This window comes from Maylandia zebra, linkage group LG6, assembly GCF_041146795.1.
Source record: "Maylandia zebra isolate NMK-2024a linkage group LG6, Mzebra_GT3a, whole genome shotgun sequence".
NCBI lineage: Eukaryota > Metazoa > Chordata > Actinopteri > Cichliformes > Cichlidae > Maylandia > Maylandia zebra.
This window is the reverse complement of record NC_135172.1, coordinates 19251189-19271793: the sequence shown is the minus strand read 5'-3', so window position 1 is coordinate 19271793 and position 20605 is coordinate 19251189. Positions and strand designations below refer to the sequence as shown.

The following is a 20605-nucleotide window of genomic DNA, read 5'->3' as shown; positions in this document are numbered from 1 at the left end:
CAGCTCGCTAGACCTCCGCAGTGGGTACTGGCAGGTGGAGCTCGCTGCCGAGGCGCGGCCCAAGACTGCATTCACCATAGGGCAAGGACTGTGGCAGTTTAAGGTGATGCCTTTTGGACTATGCAATGCACCAGCCACGTTCGAAAGGTTAATGGAAAGGGTCCTCAAAGACATTCCCCGTGCCCGCTGCGTGGTCTATTTGGATGACTTGCTGACTCATGCTAAGGACTTTGAACAGGCCGTGGCCAACCTACGAGAGGTTCTGACTGCCATCCGCGGGGCCGGACTAAAGCTGAACCCGGCCAAGTGCAACCTTCTTGCTCGCCAGGTGAAGTTCCTGGGACATGTGGTGAGTGAACAGGGGGTGGCTACTGACCCCGAGAAGGTGGTTGCTGTGGGGGACTGGCCTACCCCATCGAACGTCGCCGAGCTACGAAGCTTCCTGGGGCTGGCCTCCTATTACAGGAGGTTTGTAAAAGACTTTGCCACCGTCGCTAGCCCCTTGCATCAGTTGACAAACAAGGGTCAGCGGTTTGGTTGGACGGAGGGCTGTGCAACGGCTTTCGAGCAGCTGAAAACTGCCCTTGTGAGTGCCCTGGTCTTGGCGTATCCTGACCCCAGCCAGCCTTTCCTTTTGGACACCGACGCCAGCAACGTGGGGGTCGGAGCGGTGCTCTCCCAGAGGGGAGAGGCTGAGGAGCGAGTGGTGGCATACTACAGCTGCAGCCTCAGCCGGGCCGAGAGGAATTACTGTGTTACCCGGCGTGAGCTGTTGGCTGTGGTCCTGGCGGTTCGTCACTTCCGACCTTACCTCCTGGGCACTAAGTTCCTGCTCAGGACAGACCACGCCAGCCTAACCTGGATGCTGAACTTTCGCCAGCCAGAGGGTCAGGTGGCCCGGTGGCTGGAAATACTACAAGAGTACGACTTTGAGGCCCAGCACCGACCAGGGCGGCAACACGCTGACGCCCTGTCCAGGCGCCCCTGTTCTGCGGATGAGTGCCGGTACTGCAGGCGCCTGGAGGAGCTGGACCGGGGTCCGACATCGGCAGCAGCAGAACCTGAGGGTGTGGATGAAGGGCAGGAACCTTTCACCGCGGCGGAGCTACAGCAGCACCAGGTGAGCGATCCAGCACTGGAGATGGCGAGGGACTGGATGGAGGCAGGGACACGGCCAGACTGGTCCCAAGGGCCCGAGACAAAGTCGCTGTACTCCCAGTGGAACAGCCTAGAGCTCCATGGCGGTGTAATCTACCGGCGGTAGCGAGCGCCAGACGGGGGAGGCGACATACTCCAGCTCCTGGTTCCCCGGGCCTTGCGGCCTGAGGTCCTCCGCTGGGTCCATGGGGCTGCAGGTACTGGCCATTTTGGGAATGGCAAGACGTTGCGACGGCTGAGACGGCGGTTCTACTGGCCGGGGTGTCGTCAGGACGTGGAGATCCACGTCCACTGCTGTGATGACTGCACGGCGCAGAAAGGTCCCAGCCAGCGCTCCCATGCCCCATTGCAGCAATACCTAGTTGGGGCGCCAATGGAGCGGATCGGAGTGGATATCCTGGGTCCATTCCCTGTTACTGATGCCGGCAACCGGTATGTCCTGGTCGCGATGGATTATTTCTCAAAGTGGCCAGAGGCATACGCGGTGCCGGATCAGAGTGCGGTGACGATGGCGTGGACTCTGGTGGATGAGATGTTCACGCGGTTTGGTGTACCGGAGGAGCTCCATAGCGACCAAGGGTGGAACTTTGAGAGCCAGGTGCTGGGAGAAGTGTGTCGGAGGCTGGGGGTGAGAAAAATGAGGACCACCCCCCTCCATCCTCAGAGCGATGGTCTGGTTGAGCGGTTCAACCGCACGCTGGCCACCCAGCTGGCCATCCTGACCAGCCAACATCAGAGGGACTGGGACCAACACCTGCCCCTTGTTTTGTGGGCATATCGAACAGCAGTGCAGGAGTCAAGTCAGTGTACTCCTGCAGCGTTGATGTTCGGAAGGGAGCTCCGGACCCCGGTGGACTTGGTGTTCGGAGCACCCCCTGAGCCAGAGATTGCTGGTGGACCAGAGATGGACTACTTCCGGCGGCTCAGGGAGCGGTTGCACACGGTGCATCAACTGGCAAGACGGACATTGGAGGGAGCCGGGGCCCGCCAGAAACGGGCGTATGATACCCGTGCGCACGGTCCTATGCTGGGGGCCGGAGATCGGGTCTGGGTGTTCTGCCCCCAGAGGAAGCGGGGGCTGACCCCCAAGCTCATGAGCCACTGGCAAGGCCCGGGCGAGATCCTGGAACAGCTGTCGGAGGTGGTCTTCAGAGTCCGGATGCCGGGGCGGGGAAGGCGGGTGGTGCTACACAAGGACCGGCTGGCGCCATACCATCCGCTTGCCCCCAACCCGCAGGCTGGTGTGCAGCCTGGGGACTCCTCGCCCCTACGCCCGGCCCGGATGGGGGCGCCATGGATTCCCAGTCGAGGCCGAAGCGTACTCGACGCCGGCCCGGACATTTGCTGGACTACAGTGTGGACAGTTAAGGTTGTGGGGACACTAAACCTTTTTGGGAGGGGGCTGTGTAATGACCTGGCTGGGGTTGTTAGCCAGGTGCATTCTGGGTATTGTGTTGTCTCTGTGTTTTCTATCGTTCTGCTAGTTCATATGTGTTTGATTTGCATGTTGTGTTAGTGTTATGTTAATGTAAGCCACAGTGAAGTTGATGTGTGTTCTGTGGAGGGGGGTGAATTGGCATGGTTGGCTGACACCGCGACTCTATGTGGTGGGAGCGTGATAGGGGTTCGGTGTCAGCAGTGTTACGTTGTTGTTGAAAAAGATGGTGAATAAATGCCTGTGGTGAACCACTACTGCCTCCTGCTGGATTATTCGGGGATTACCAGTCTGCTGCTGAGACGCTCGGGGTCATGCGGTGTACAAGGCACGAGCGCTCTCCATTCATTGCGAAGTTTAGCGATAGCTGCTAGCGCCCCGCTAGCCGTTTAGCTAGTGAGCAGTTTAGCCAGTCAGCTCCCCAAACCCACAGTCGTTACAGTATAAAATCAAGCTCGAAGCAGAAAAATGTGCTGTAATGCTCTGACCAATATCTTCAGGTTTCTAAGCAACCTGTGCTGCCAAATGACATCGTTTTCAGAGACAGACTTGCTTATTTCAGCAAGACAATGACAAACCACATTCTGCATGAATCACAGCAGTATCAGGCCAGAGTGGGAGAGCATTTGGCTTTCCAAGCCAATGTCTAGTAATGTATTTCTGAGACATGAATCAACAAAGCTTCAATATCCTTAAGAGCAAAACATGCTGCCACCTCACATTTCACAGCAAGCTGTCTGAGCTAATCTGAAGTATTCCTTTTATTTTCCTTTCTGCCATCTCTGGGTAAAGATGTACTGTGAGCAAAGTACGGAAATAATACACATATTTCTAGAAACTGGCTTTTAGTTTTATTAACCTTATTTCTCTAATCAGACAAAAAAATCTGGATTACTGTCATATTTTAGATTACTGTTTTAAGGAAAATGTGCAGTTCCAAAAGATAACGAGCTCCCAGACCCCAACAATTTGTTTTTCCTGCAGATTTAGCATAGCCAAAGTTGCACAAAAACAACATACTGCCACTGCCTCAAGGCCACAGTGTAGAAAGTTTCATGAACTTTAAAACAGACGAGTTCTCACGAACAGATTTTTTCTACAGGCTCTTTTCATCAGCCGTCATCATCATCGCCGCTTTGACAAAGCTTCCCTCCTTCTAATTAAAATAGTCTGTTAATATTATATTGATAAATTTCAGATGAAGTCAAGTGCTGGCACTAATCAGACTACAATGAAAATTTCTTCCATCCAGAGTCAAAATTTATTTTGCTCTTGTGCTGTAACTTTTTGTTTGCGTGAGCCATATGGCCCAAATTAATAAAGCCAGGCAGTATACTGAGCCCTCTTCACTCTGTCGCTGCTTGTCACTGTAGGATTGGCCTCAAACCTATTCTCTCCCTCCCTCACTGCTTCGGTCCCTCTCTCCCAGTATCTCTCTCGCTCCCTCTCTCTCTCTCTCTCTGTTCTTTCTGTTTTCACGCAAGTGTCCCAGTTAAGAAATTGCTTACATCCCACTCAGTCTGGGGCTGGATTGAAATTTCCCATAGGGTATGTACCAATATGCAGAGAGCACACTTCGACAGATGCCATCAGAGAACAAGCATATGAATTACCAGGCAGCCTGCCATCTTTGAGTTCAGACAGAATGGCATTAATACCTGATTACGATCCAAACAACAACACAACAACAACATGAAAGCCAAAGCAACTGGGAGCAGGTAAAGGTTTCATCATTTATATATTAATGGATTTACTAACAAAGACTCTACCCCCCCACCCCCCTCCAAAAAAAAAAGTTAAAATGTCATAGAAGCTGCCAACAATCAGGGGACTTTGGAAGGGGAAAAAATAGGGGTACGAAATCAGATGCCGTCAGCAAATCACGTTCCAATAAATTAAATATTCGCCACTGCTGACCATAACTAATTCAGAAGCCATGATATATTCATGACTACAATTAAAGAAAACACGATCCCTTTAATTTCAGATGGCTGTAAATATTGGCATTACCCAATTAAGTCACATTTGACTGTAGGAAAAGTACCTGAAAATCAACCATATGTGCTGAAATTATACTTTATCTGAGGAAGCATAAAAGTTTTATTCACAAAAAATATATATATTATTGTTAAACTATATATGATTTTAACACATAGTTTTAATTTGTAATTAACTTGTATTTGGTAGCAATAATATAAAAATTTGACCTCATCTTGGAAAATAGAATATTTTTTTATTAGTTAAGGTTATCAGGACAAATATTTTATAGTGACATGATGCAAACAAGAAAATATTTTGTGACGTGCTTTCTCATAATAATAAAAAACCTTTAGTGAACCCATAACTATAACACATTAGTGATTAATCACTTTTGCAAAGAAGTCATTCATCAATTAGTTTGGATGACCGGAGGTAGAAGGAAGCCTTTGTACAAACCTATGGCATGGAGCCTCACACGAGAAATTTAAATTCTCAGGAGAAAACATATTTAAACAATAGAGACTTAGTGGATGTTCACTCAGCGCCCTTTGACACCGAAGGTCTCGGGGCCACAGCCAGTCAGTGAGTGCTTGCATATACCATGTGTGCATGTATGTGTACGTTTCATCCGGATTTCTCTTTCGTCATATAGTGTGTGCATGATCAACAATAAATGTATGATTTCTACAGCAAAATTATTCTCTACTGCTTCTTAACAGTTGCGTATACAGTGGGGCAAAAAAGTATTTAGTCAGCCACCGATTGTGCAAGTTCCCCCACCTAAAATGATGACAGAGGTCAGTAATTTGCACCAGAGGTACACTTTAACTGTGAGAGACAGAATGTGAAGAAAAAATCCATGAATTCACATGGTAGGATTTGTAAAGAATTTATTCGTAAATTAGGGTGGAAAATAAGTATTTGGTCACCTCAAACAAGGAAAATCTCTGGCTCTCACAGACCTGTAACGTCTTCTGTAAGAAGCTTTTCTGTCCCCCACTCGTTACCTGTATGAATGGCACCTGTTTGAACTCATCATCTGTATAAAAGACACCTGTCCACAGCCTCAAACAGTCAGACTCCAAACTCCGCCATGGCCAAGACCAAAGAGCTTTCGAAGGACACCAGGAAAAGTATTGTAGACCTGCACCAGACTGGGAAGAGTGAATCTACAATAGGCAAGCAGCTTGGTGTGAAAAAATCAACTGTGGGAGCAATCATCAGAAAATGGAAGACATACAAGACCACTGATAATCTCCCTCGATCTGGGGCTCCACGCAAGATCTCATCCCGTGGGGTCAAAATGATCATGAGAACGGTGAGCAAAGATCCCAGAACCACACGGGGGGACCTGGTGAATGACCTGCAGAGAGCTGGGACCAAAGTAACAAAGGTCACCATCAGTAACACACTACAACGGCAGGGAATCAAATCCCGCAGTGCCAGACGTGTTCCGCTGCTGAAGCCAGTGCATGTCCAGGCCCGTCTGAAGTTTGCCAGAGAGCACATGGATGATACAGCAGAGGATTGGGAGAATGTCATGTGGTCAGATGAAACCAAAGTAGAACTTTTTGGTATAAACTCAACTCGTCGTGTTTGGAGGAAGAAGAATACTGAGTTGCATCCCAAGAACACCATACCTACTGTGAAGCATGGGGGTGGAAACATCATGCTATGGGGCTGTTTTTCTGCCAAGGGGACAGGACGACTGATCCGTGTTAAGGACAGAATGAATGGGGCCATGTATCGTGAGATTTTGAGCCAAAACCTCCTTCCATCAGTGAGAACTTTGAAGATGAAACGAGGCTGGGTCTTCCAACATGACAATGATCCAAAACACACCGCCCGGGCAACAAAGGAGTGGCTCCGTAAGAAGCATTTGAAAGTCCTGGAGTGGCCTAGCCAGTCTCCAGACCTCAACCCCATAGAAAATCTGTGGCGGGAGTTGAAAGTCAGTGTTGACTGGCGACAGCCCCAAAACATCACTGCTCTCGAGAAGATCTGCATGGAGGAATGGGCCAAAATACCAGCTACAGTGTGTGCAAACCTGGTAAAGACCTATAGTAAACGTTTGACCTCTGTTATTGCCAACAAAGGTTATGTTACAAAGTATTGAGTTGTATTTTTGTTATTGACCAAATACTTATTTTCCACCCTGATTTACGAATAAATTCTTTACAAATCCTACCATGTGAATTCATGGATTTTTTTTTTTCACATTCTGTCTCTCACAGTTGAAGTGTACCTCTGGTGCAAATTACTGACCTCTGTCATCATTTTAGGTGGGGGAACTTGCACAATCGGTGGCTGACTAAATACTTTTTTGCCCCACTGTATATGTGTCGCTGTAACGTAGATACAGTTTAAATTTTCCAATAGTGCCCAATAAATAAAATACCTTTGACATAAAGTGCATTTTTTGGCTTATTTCTATGCAAAAGAAAACTTTGGAAAGTCCACAAATGCTCAGAATCAACATAAAACACAACTTCTTTTCGCCTTTTTGCCATTTAATCTATTGAGAAGACAGTTTTTCATTTTTAGCTTATATGCAGCTGGTTCTGTATCAGGAATGGCATACAACTGAGTGGTGTTTTCCTCTTTGTGCAGTTGCTGCGTCAGCTTTTTTGGTATTGCAAAACAGAGATTGCGGTGACTTCAATAGCCTTCTTCCTGCTCTCAGCTCACATCATAAACTATTTTGAAATCCATAATGGACACTGATGCACAAGCACTCTTCTCGCTTGACATCGAAATGGCTTCTTCTCCCATCTCAGGCGTCTGGTTATCTCAGATAGCACTCAGTTTGGGAATTTTGTTTATTTTTCCTCTGTTTTGGGGTTTTTTCCCCTTAAAAAGGTGAAAGAAATTTCCAGTTGATTTAATATTTGTTCATTTAGAAGTCTGGTAATGGAGCAGAACGCTTGTTTAATGCTTTTCCCCTAACTTATAACTTATTCAACAGATATTATATATCTTTCACACCTTAAATAAATCGAAAGTTAAGAAAGTGTGATGTGGCTCGGCCACCCACACAGCTCGTAGTATGTTGATGTAAAGGCTGGCTGATGGTTAGCTCCCACTTCCCGTCTCCGTTTCCCACTTAGATGAAACAAACACAACATCACAACATGGACACTGACTTCCTCTTGCCTTCCTCCTTCCAGTCTAATCTCTGCTGCCTTTTGTGTGAGGAAACAGTTGTATGTAATGTATACAAGACATATTGCGAGTCAGAGGGGATTGAAAGTGGAGGTGGGAGGGATTTAAGGAAAGGGGCAGATTGGAGGGGCGTTGGGCTCCCAGATGCCCCTGCCCTTGTGTGTGTGTGTGTGTGTGTGTGTGTGTGTGTGTGTGTGTGTGTGTGTGGGTGCTGCTGCGCCATGGAGATGACTGTCAGCAGGCGGTGCCTCTGAGAGAGAGGAGAGAGAAGAGAGGAGGGTGATGTTTCCAAAGGGGGCCCAGTCTGTTACCAAAGGGAGGTGGAGATTTACTATCCCACCCAGTCAAAGTGTCTCACTGGTGCTCTGACACGCACACACACACACACACCCACACACATACACATGTAGAAGTACACAAAACCTCAGACTCACACGACTGAGCACGCACACACTCAGACGTACTGCAAACTCTCCACAGGAAACTCTGAGCCATAATGCGAAGGCACCTCAGAGCAGACGGGTGCATTGCTCAAACCAAGTGGGATACGCTGCGGCTTTGATAGTGCGTTAATTACTCATGTGATGTGATACAGATGTCTGGGGGCTTCAGCTGAAAGTTTGCCTGACGCTTTCCAAGGGGGCCAGGCAGACATTTTAGAAGCGGTAGGTGAAAACCAAATGTATTTATTATTTATGGATAGATCAGTTTGCGTGCTGTCACAGATCCCAGCAGTGTCATGCTGATGCTAAACTGTGATGCTACTTGAAGGGCTGGCTGCTAAATAGTTCTTTGTGTACTTGGTGACAGCTGGGACTTTGAACAGGAAGAACTCTGGGCTATAAGAGTTGCCGGTACTGTGACATGATGAAAAGGGCTTCACTGTGGATGTGATAGTTTAAAACTTTCTCTCTTACTCTGATTTTGTCCAGAAAGTTTGTTGTTGTTGTTGTTGTAGGGTTGTTTTTTTCCTTTTAATAAGAAGAGGGATTCAAGTTATAAACTACTACTACTACCTCTTAGTTCTGTGGGTTTGGGTCTTCATCTGGTTTTTATTTTAACCTGGGCTCTTGCATTACTCAGCTAACTAGAAGTCAATCCAGCGTGTCTATAAAAAGCTCAGTACCACAAGTCTAAACTTTTTGAAATTAGAAACAGATGGAGAATAAAGAACATAGGAAATCAAACTCACATGAAGGGCTTGTTGTCAAAACAGCACAAGCTGACATAAAACCCCAACGTCCAGCTGCAACATTATCGATACAACCAAGTGCTGCTTCATCCAGGACTGACTGAGAGCAAAACAGATCCCCGACGTGTTCTGTTGATGCCTCATCCTCACTGTAACTACTCCTGGCATCATCCATCTGTGCCCCCTTGGCAAAACCTTTTAGAAGTCATAAAGATGTTGCTGAACTTCCTCATAGCTTTGGAAAGGGACATTAAGGCCATCAAACATTCTCGTCATCTCTGACTTCTAACATTACACTCCCGTCTTTTCAGATTTACTGTGAGCTTTCTGAAAAAATAACCACGTCTTTCTTGCTTTTGTTTGTTTTCTCTTCTTACCAGTGATACATTGGGACCATCTTTCTGTCAGTGATATCAAAGCGCTCAATGCGTCCCATAATGGGCTCTCCAGCTGGACATATGTTTTTGCTAATGGCCTGTATGGCAGCCAGAGGAATCTGCCAGATAAACAGAGCTGAAGCGGACCAGGACCCTCTCTCCAGCTTTCTCGTCCACTCCACCCTCCAGTCTGGTCTCTACAGCACTGTCAGCCCAAGCACGGGGTCCGGCATCCACCAGCGGACACAAGCGGTGGTATCTGGCTCTGGCAACGCAACTGCAGTAAAGAAACCACCTAATTGCACTGTAAATACCTCAATCAACGCGCATTTTAAGTACATCAACACAATCATTTCCATTATAGTCTTTGTAGTCGGGATAGTAGGCAACGCCACCCTGCTGAGGATTATATACCAGCACAAATGCATGAGGAATGGACCCAACGCCCTCATTGCCAGCCTGGCCCTGGGCGACCTTATCTACATTGTCATTGATATACCCATCAATGTGTACAAGGTACAGTTTTTTTTTTGCTTACTCTAAACTCTTATTTTCATGTCAAGGCTGCTGAGTGACATGTCTCGTTGTGAATATGATGAAATGCAGGGACAGCAAAGGCGATATGCACAGATAAAGTGGAATATTACAGGCAGACTGGAGAAGAGGAGAGAGGGGGGTGAGTGGGAAAGGGCCTGAGTGAGTGTACAAATAGATGGCAAAGCCTAATCAGTCAGGTTGTTATCGTGTTCGTGTGGCGATGAGACAAGCAGTGGTATGGCTGACATAACTAAACATAAGAATCAGGCTGTAGTCACACACATCACTGGCCTTGCGCTGACCTGAGACATTAGTCATGAACCCTTATCTGGAATTTGGGTTTTTTTTGTTTTGTTCTCAAATCTCACTGCTCCACAAGTGATAAATAACTTTTGTACTTATTGTACTTTATCATCCAAATAAAAGTGAGGTGAAATAGGAGCATGAGAGCTTATCGGTCGGTCATGTTTGAAATCGACTGGTTTTATTCTCGTCCTTATGAGCATTATAATTATTATTATTAGTTTTACCCAAATAAGCAACTGTTAAACATGTTAAACAGTCTTTTAATGATTATCAGCATCTTTAAAAGACACTGTCACGAGAGCACAACTGCAGCTCGTTTCAGTTTGGTTTGACTCGACCCTTTTGTTTACGCTGGGACCTCTTCAGAATGTGAATGACTATGTTAAATCATTACAGGCCCCCTGCCTTCGTTTGATTTCTTTCAGTAAACACTGTCATGGTTTTTTTGCAATAATAAAGAATGATGGCAAAATGAAGTGATCAGTCAACCTGATCCTTTGAGCTCATTATAGGATGTGGTTTAACCAAGAAAAAAAAAGCACCTGGTTAAAATTATCTTGGGACTTTGAGGGCAGAGTGACTTTGTAGTCTGAGCAACACATGTGCAAAGAGGAAACAACAATCCTTCTGCATGGGGGAGCAGTTTATGCATAAACAAAGAAAGAGCCACATCTACAATGTTGAAACTTCCTGTTGTCTTCCTCGGGGCAAAGACATTGTTTCCAGAAACACTGTCTTTTGTTTTGCTTTGTAAAACTTTTGTGCTGCTGAAAAACGCTTCAGTGTCCAAGTGCTTACGTGACCCTGACTAATTTTACCAAAGGAAGAAGTAGTAGAAAACAACTGTTAGACACTAGTGATAAAAGTAGAAAGCCAATATTGAGATTTCTCCAATATTGGAAGTGGTCCCTGCAGACTGACAGTGATGTTAAGATGACACTGACGGACTTCAAAGTAAAATCCACTAGGAAGGTCTTATATATGCAAAAGGACCCATTTGAGTCAGGAAAACAACAGTAACAGCAGGCTTGTAAAACGCACGTGAAGACAAAGAAAATTATTTACTTTTTAATGATACATCAGGGAAGTGTGAGTTTTGCTGATGTGCGTAAAGAATACGTATTAAATCGGATTTAAATCCTTTCCTTTTTTTCTATATTTTCCAGCTCCTGGCATCACGCTTCCCATTCGATGACAGCATTGTGGGCCTGTGCCTTTGTAAGTTTGTTCCCTTCCTGCAGAAAGCATCTGTGGGCATCACAGTGCTCAACCTGTGCGCCCTCAGCGTCGACAGGTCAGTGCTGCCACATTGCCACACTGCTCAGTCACATAGTAGAGAGCTCTTATATGAGGATCTGGCATTTAAAAAGCTCGCGCTGTACATCTGACATCTGTACGTGTATTTGCTTAAGTGTGAACTTCAGTTTTATTAACTAGTGAACCAGTTTTTGCTTTTTCCCCATTATTAAAAGCAGCAGCTTCCCACAGAGCTTACATTCTTTCACCCAGCCAGGTCTCTGCGCATAAACATGCACGATCATCCCCGTACGCTTTTCTTAGATGGAAAAAGCAGAAGCTGAAAACAGCAGCCAAACAACTGGAAAGAAAATTAAACAAATTCGATTTGGCCGACCAGCCGTGCCAATTAATCCATATTGTGCTCGGCACAAGAGAACATTGCTTTAGATTAGTTGCTCGCAAATATTTTTTTCTAACATAAACAGGAGATGCTGGAATTAATTTCAGCAAAATGTATGAACATTTCGATTGGATTTCAGGGTAATGGCAGGAATGCTAAGATCATCTGTTCCAGGAAACTTGCTACACTACGTCAGTACTGATTGTGCATAATCACTCAAGAGTCATCCCTTTACTTTCTTTTCTATTGCTTCACTGCAACCCCCTCAAAAAAGAGACTCTTTACTTCTTTTATGGAGTTGTATATTATATATAAGCTGCACACTTCTGATGTTAACATTAGTCTGCAGTATGTTGATTGCAAGCATATTGACAGGTTCTTTTTTTTAATAGCACCTTAATAGAATTTCCTTAATGAATAATTGATGATCATGAAGTGCTGAAGCTCACGGTCATCTCATATGATCTACTACACTCAACTTTATAGATAAGAGGCTCGCCTGGAGCACCGGGGCTCAGCTATAAGAAGACAATATTAATGACCTCTGTTATGAGAAAAGCCAGGCTGCAGCTCTGTACCGTTGTAGTTCAAGTGCAGATGCTCTCCATTTGTTTCCAGGAAATGTGTAGCATATCTTCATCTGTGTGTGTGTGTGTGTGTGTGTGTGTGTGTGTGTGTGTGTGTGTGTGTGTGTGTGTATTATGAAAGTGCTCGAGTCCCTTTTGTATCTTTTCAATGTTGGAGGAAGAGGAAAAGGTGGATACATTACCACTTAGTAAAATATAAATGCCACCATGTTGTTCAACAGAGAAATTCAAATGTGTCATGAAAAATATATTGTTTTTGCTATAAAATCTTGATGCCCGATTTTACTAAAACATTTCGACAAGTGGTTTCCATTAATGAAACAAACAAGCAAACAAGTATTCAGTGCACGGGAAACACAAGCCAACACACAGACCCCTCTGCCAACATGGGCCAGTCTGTTTGGAGGCTTCACAAAAATATAAATATTAGATATTTAAAATAAACAATTGATCATCTCTGCTCATGAATTCTTAACATTTTGATAGTGTTTGCTGACTGAGCAGTTTGTTGTGCTTGGTGTGCTGCCATGCATAAGGAAGCTCTTGTTAGCTTTGTCAATCAGGAGAGATGAAGAAAGTGATGACTTTACTTTAATATTACATTTCTATCGCACAGCTGAACTCTTGCTGACCTGTTTTAAACATTAAACTGACACTTTATATTCGTCTTACATTATTTGTATCCTAGGGTGCTGTAAGGATAACTGCAGTAATTACAGTCATTACTGCAGTAACTTAAAATCAGCCGGTGCTTTAATCTAAGCTGCTCATTGTGTGTAACAGTTATGGCATAAATAGCCATATGCCAGGTGATAACTTTGTGTCCCGCTGTGTCACAGATACCGGGCTGTGGCATCGTGGAGCAGAGTGCAGGGCGTGGGCATCCCTCTGATCACCGTCATTGAGATCGTGTCCATCTGGGTGCTTTCACTCATCCTGGCAGTGCCGGAGGCCGTCGGTTTCGACATAATCACCTTCGACTATGCCAACAAAACCATGCGCACTTGCATGCTTAGACCCCGGAGTGCCTTCATGGAGGTGCGCTGTTACCACTTTGCCATCCCTTTAAAGAAATTGCATTTTGTGCCCAACTTTTTAGACTGCGCTAAAGCCAGGATGTGCAAAAGAATTGTTGAATTCTGTAATGTAGAGACAAAATGATCTGCTGACATGACTGCTGACATGGGACACACACACGTGGGAGAACTACTCAGAGTGTAAGATCAGCATAATAGTTCCATCGTGATCACTGCCATCATCTTAAAAGCATCGTATTGTTCGTTTGGAGTCGGTAAGTGGTTCTAATGGACAGCTGGTGCACTGGTGTGCTATTTTCATTATATATGGGCGCATGTTTTTAAAGCATCGGTGCCCCAGTAAAGCATGTTTAGACCTTAAGAAAACTAGAATACAGCCATGAATCCGCTCCAGTGAATATTAAAGGAATAGACCTGGCCGGCTTAGTCTTTCTTAGTGATTATGCCCTGTTTCACAATTTTGGACCACGTAATTGATTGCAGGCCAAGTGCAATTACACAGACCTGGGGCCTCAGGCTCAGGCCACATGTGCATACCCTTGAGGTAATCTCTCCCAGATATCAATACAGTGCTAAAGTCTGTGCCATTGTTTAATAGCAATGAAATAGGATATTTTTGAAAGACACCTAATTCTATTTTGTCCATAAAGCACAAGATACCAAAACCTGAAGTGGTTCTACGAAGAGTCCAGAAAAACTTGGTGTAATAAGGTTTGGTCTGGTTTGTAGGGTTTTGAAACAGTGCATATTTAGCATATTTTTTAGAACCACAGAAAACCAGAGGCTCTTATTATACACAGTGTAATTAGAACGGCTTGATTTCAGACTTGCTACACAGTCTGTGTACAGAGCAGCATTCACATGGACTTCATTAACACTGGAGTACAGGGGGAGGCTGGTAGTGGTGTGAGGAGAACTGCTTCGGTTACAAAAGCATAGATTCTACTATAGCATGAAGTCCAGTTTAATGATTTTCAGTTTACTTCCATAGCCCAACACCACATATGACATCTTATTTAGGATTTTTATTAATGTTAGGGCCATGTGAATAGCTGATGAAATGGAACTATAGATTATAGTGCAGAAACTGCATAAAGTCCTAAACCCTTTAAAACCTGAACCATGAAATAACCACCAGAAATCTTTCATTTTTTGATAATGGAGTGTTTGTCAAACCTTTAGACAAAAACTTGAATCTGCATATATGAGGTTGAATTTGTATCACATTTGCTAAATTGTGCTTATGTACAATATTTTTGCAATTTAGTCAAAATTTGTCATGCAATTTATATGATTTTTTGAGGGTAAAAAAAAAAAGTCACGCTGATGATGTAGAAGTCTCAAAAACTCACAAAAACACATGTATCAAATCTGATACACTTGGTTTTAAAGGGTTAAAAAAAAGTCTTCCATAGGAATTAAGAGGAGACTTGATTAACTGATCCTCAGGAAATGTGAGCACCTCTATAAAAGCAGAAATTTCAGCAGTTTGCTGGTCTGGAGCATTCAGGTGTGTTTTAACGCCATGCCAAGGAGTACACAGTGTCAGAGAGGCAAATTGTTGCTGCTCATTACTCTGGGAAGGCTATTTCTCAAAGAATCTCAAGTCCTTCATTCACCAGAGAGAAAGATTATTTAGAAGTGGAAAACATTTAAGACAGTTTCCAGTGTTCCCAGGAGTGGACATGCCAGCAAATTCACCCAAAGGTCAGATCATGCAAGGCTCAGAGTGGCTGCCAAAACCCCAGGAGCTACAGGCCTCCGTTAGCATGTTAAATGTTAAAGTTCACGACAGTACGATTGGGAAAAGACTGGACAAGGATGGCTTGTTTGGAAAGAGAAAGGAAGTGGAGAAAGGAGAAAGTCTCTTCTCTCTAAAAAGAACACTGCAGCACAGTTTAGGTTTGCAAAGTTGCATCTGAACTAACCACAGGACATCTGGAACAATGTCCTTTGATCAAACGAGACCAAAGTGGAAAGTTTGACCATGTTTGACAATGCCATGTTTGGCAAAAACCAAACACGTGATATCAGCACAAACACCTCATACCAGTTGTCAGCACAATGGTGGAGTGGTGAGGACTTGGGCTTTTTTTGAAACCACAGGATCTGGGCACCTGGCAGTCATTGAGGTCAGCACTGAACTCCTCTGTATGCCAAAGTATTCTAGAGTCAAATGTCAAGCCATCTGTCGGAAAATTCAGTCATACAACAGGACAATGATCCCAAACATACCAGAAAAAGCAGTAAAAATAAATGCTGCGGTGGGATTTTAAGAGAACTGTGCATCAACAAATTCGCACAGACCTCAATGAACTGAAGCAACATTGTAAAGAAGAGTGAGCCAAAATTCCTCCAACGATGTGAGAGACTGATAGTCTTCCAGAAAATCATTACCTCAAGTTATTGCTGCTAACAGTAGTTCAACAGGCTATTGAATCGTGGGGGTGTTTTCACAGGACTGTATGTAATCATGTGAAAAAGTACTTTTTCACATTATTGTATGTGCAAGGATAAGCTTAAGGGGCATTAATAAATATGTATGTATGGGAAATGTGTGGAGCTCAGCGGTCTGGAGTCCCAGTAGGTCATAAACCTTCAACTCCCTAGTCTCAAACTCCCAGGTCACAGTAAAACATGAATTTATTGCAGTTTTTCATAACTAACCGCGTCACTGTGTTTGTCGCTCTCTAGTTCTACAGAGATGCAAAGGACTGGTGGCTGTTTGGCTTCTACTTTTGCGTACCACTGATTTGCACAGCTATCTTCTACACTCTCATGACCTGCGAGATGCTCAACCGCAGGAATGGCAGCCTCCGGATCGCTCTCAGTGAGCACCTCAAACAGGTTCAACAACATTTCTAAATCGCCTTTTCTCTCTAAATATAATCCCAGTGTTTATTCCATTGCTTTAACATTTGACATTTCATTACCTAAACATCATCTTCAGACTACACAGTAATCTGTTGTTTCCCTCTGCAGAGGAGAGAGGTGGCCAAAGCTGTCTTTTCCCTCGTCCTCATCTTTGCCCTCTGCTGGTTCCCACTGCACCTCAGCAGGATTCTTAAGAAGATGATTTACAACCAGACAGAGAAAATGCGATGTGAGCTGCTCAAGTGAGTTTCTAGAAGAATAGACTTCTGACAAACAAGGTCCTCAAAAATCTACTGGGAAGAAGAGTATGGGAGCGCACGGGCCAATTTAACTCAGGGTGTCACTAGCTTCTTTGGAAGCTGGGCTTCCAAAAATGTTTGAAAATTATTCCTTCAATATTTCTCCTGTTCTCTGTTTTCAGTTTCCTGTTGATCCTGGACTACTTTGGCATCAACCTTGCAACAATCAACTCCTGCATAAATCCCATTATCCTCTACTTTGTCAGCAAGAAGTTCAAAAATTGCTTCAAGGTATAGTAGGCATGGATATATACACATGTGGCATGCATGCAAAATCACTCTTTTTTTAATTCCACACACCCACACTTCTAATGTTTTTGGTCAGGCTGGGAGAGCAAACAACGCTTAGCTTGTGATGACTTTTGGTAACCAAAATGTAAAAGCAGCCTGATGATTTATGTACTAATTTTACTGGCCGAGGTCACGAAGGGACAGAGACTGAGATTAACCATGTTTCAAGCTTGCATGTGAAAGGAGTTGCAGGAGCAAACGAGAAATGTGATCTACACGAGTGAAAAATCCCGTCTGCAAACGCTGCCATGTTTAAATGTTCCCTTTCCTCTCTTCACATGTTCTCCAAGTCGTGTTTGTGCTGCTGGTGTTACTCCGACAATCAGCTGAACAGCACCGGACCCATGAATGGCACCAGTATTCAGTGTAAAAGTCCAGAGCCCAACAACTTCCACACTGACCGCGGTACCAGAAAGTACAGCAACTGAGTTCCCGGCTGAGGAGTGTCTTTGAAGCTTTTCTGTATCCCCATCAAGCACTTAAAATGTGACAAATACTCATATTATAATACATAAATCAAAAAAATGTACACATTCAGACAATAATCTACGTGAGGACTGCAGAAGCAAAACATGAATATGGCAGGCATGCATTAGGAACTGGAATAAAAGGGATGAAAATGGATTGGGGAACTTCAATACACTGGTGTTTCCTGAGTCTCTCAGCAGACTAAACTTCCTCCAACAAACTCCTTCTGTTCCCACACCCACGGACAGTGACTCTAGCTTGTAAGAAGAAGGAGGAGGAAAGCAGGAGGAGAACTTTTAAAGGGAAGCAGCTGAGCCTCACTATAAATTGCTCTCTATCAGGAGCCAAGTGTGCTATTCCTGTAAAGGGCAGCACCACTGGGAAGGATGCTGCAGGAAGGAAAAAGCTGACTGTTCTCCGTCAGAGGGGATGACGAGTGATGAGTCCCCTGGAGTTTGCTACTTACTGATAATGAAAAACAGGAAAGCATGCTAGTGACAGTTGTTGTACAGTATATTTGGCTCATACTTATTATTCCCTGAGCTACTACGTGGTATAAACTAGAGGATGACTTTAAAGTTTATTCGCCTGATGTTTAAGTCCCACTGCTTTTTTTGAGTTATCAAGAAAGGGGTGCACTCTGGACGTATCTGAACAAAATCACTGACAAAAACACAATTTTTTTTCCTAGTTTCTAGTGAGAATACTGCACAGTAGACTTCACAAAAAGTCAGGTCCTCTGTTAAAGCAGCTGACACATCAGGAAACATAGGGTTGCAGGTTTTAGAGCAAACAGTTAATGTGCAACAATGTATTTTAACACACGTCATACAAATGACTAACATGCGGTAGATTAAAGAGTAACCACAAGTGTGACCATTGAAAAAAACAGATTCCTACAACACTGTGAATTTCAACATACAAATACAACAGTTTTCTTGACATCTCTGCTTTATAACCCAATGCAAATATATACTCATGTAATGACCAATTTTATAAAGTGTTAGACTGCAGTAACAATATTTTTACTCAGCCTATCTTACCTTTATAATGACATAGGTAAAGAATGTTTTGTGAGATGATAGACACTCCACATTTAGAGTTGGGTTCGCATTTTGGGAAATGTGTTTACAGTGGTCGCTCGCGATAACGCGGTTCACCTTTTGCTGTTTCACGGATTTTTGTCTGGGCAAATTTGCGTGCTTTTTGTTTGTTTGGTTGGTTGGTTGTTGTTTTTACAGCACATTGTGTTCTGCGTCCTGTAGACTATTGTCAATCGATCTCGTGCTGTGTCTCCTGCACAATACAGAATACGTTCAGCTTGTCAAATTTACATAAATCTTCTATCGCTAGCAGTGTGCTGCAGATGCCTTTTGTTTCATTCTATAATACTGCACTTATTTTTCTACAAGGTTTGAAATTTGAGTGTTTAAACAACAGAAAAAAGTGTAAAATTGTTCATGCCTGTCTGAGAAAAGTGTATAAAGTGTGTAGTGAGGGGTTTTACAGCCTTAAAACATCTATAATAATTGTAAAAAATAAAGTTAGCTACTTTGCGGTTTTAACTTATTGCAGGTTATTTTTAGAATGTAACTCCCGCGATAAACGAGGGGCCACTGTACTTGTTTTTGCCCGTTACTGTGTGAAGCTACAGCCAGCACACAGTTAGCTCAGTTTAGCGTAAAGACAGGAAACAAGGGAAAACAGGGGGCCTGACTTGGTCCAAAACCAAAGGTCCACCTCCATTTTAACACATTTTGCCATTTATATAACACATCCATGTATACTTACATGCTTCACTGGTAGAACAAGACTAACTCAAAGGGGTCACAGAAAAGAACATTAAGCTAGCTAATAATACCTCTATATCTCCAAAACATATTTTGACTTCTTGTTAAATCATACTGTCTGTTTTACTTTTATAAGTGGTATCGAAAGAAAATAAGAGGTGTGGCTACACTGGCTTCAGATGTTTTCAAAAGCATTTTTACTGAAGCTAACGACTGAAAAATAAACTGAATCATGTATCAAGTTTAGCCATGTTAGCCTGTATGTAATAGCTAATTATGTAAAGAACATTCTTGTTCAAATCAGGACTGTTTCCCAACTGTGTGCAGTTATTTCCTAGATTTATTTATTTTATTTAGATGAACTAACCTAACCTAGAGCTTAGAGGCTACGAGCCCATTGCTTTATGGGCTTACTCACAATGGGCCTCTAGTGGACAACCAAAGCACTTGTTGCATGTGTAAGCCTTTTTGTATATTTTCCAATCATGTGTCAAGAAACAGAAATCCTAGCCCCCACTGCTGATCACCTCACTGATCCCACTGCCGATCACTGGTGCCAAAGCTGAGATTAGTTTGCAAAATTCCATTCATATTCCCAGAAATCTGAATCGCTGCTAGTTTCTTCCTGTGTTTACATCCGTTACATTTACAAACTGATGGCTTAAGCTTTGTACTGTATCTCTTTTCAACTCAACCATGCCAGAAGAGTGAAGAGGAGCATTTCCCAAAATGATGATCAAGTACTGTATGTGGAACCCGTGTCCCACCACAAAACAACTATAATGCCTTATTCTATTTGATGTGTGAACACCATTGATCTAGAAGGACCCAAAGACTGAGCAATAAGCTGTAAACTCTCTGCCGTCTTACTCACGGGTTAGTATGCAATGCAACAGAAGTCACAAACAAGTGTTGCAGCTGGTAGGCTCCCCATTATGTGAATATCAACATAATATTTTTTTCTGTCATGGAGCCACCAGTAAGATGGCAGCGATATGCTAAGGACCCAATTTCATTCGGGGTCAACCTTCAGGATCAATAAAGTTTTATTAAATTGAATTTGAATTGAAGGAGACAGGACAGAATAGCACCTTTCTGATGTTCTACATCTATGAGAGATACCCGTAAACCTGTGTGACTTTGAATGTGCACTATTGTGTGTGTGAGTGTGTGCTGTGTCTGCAAATACTAGCACGTCTTTAGTTGGAGTGTTTTGCACACTTATGTATAGATCAGTTTATATCTGTACGGTGTTATTTTACCACTACTCAAAAGCTATTCATAATAATCTGTAGAAAAATGGATTTCGTATATGTTTGTTGTCGCTGATTTAACGTGTTAACCTCATGTTAATGCTGCTGCTTATACCAATAAATCAATTTCCATCGTAGGAAACAAGGACGTTTACTCAGCTATTGTGTTGCTCTAAGAAGTCAAGGTCCCCCCTCCCCTCCTGTTTCTCATCTGCAACTG

At 43.7% G+C, this 20605-nt stretch overlaps 1 protein-coding gene across 1 annotated transcript; it reads left to right on the top strand.

Moving 5' to 3' along the window:
* The first annotated feature begins 8161 nt into the window (after positions 1-8161).
* Positions 8162-20533, top strand: ednraa (endothelin receptor type Aa). Its single transcript, XM_004549327.4, has 8 exons — positions 8162-8400; positions 9308-9820; positions 11314-11441; positions 13213-13411; positions 16105-16257; positions 16393-16526; positions 16706-16814; positions 17165-20533. Exons 2-8 carry the CDS (start codon positions 9353-9355, stop codon positions 17300-17302), a joined length of 1329 nt encoding a protein of 442 aa, XP_004549384.1. The 5' UTR covers positions 8162-8400; positions 9308-9352; the 3' UTR covers positions 17303-20533.
* The last annotated feature ends 72 nt before the right edge of the window (positions 20534-20605 follow it).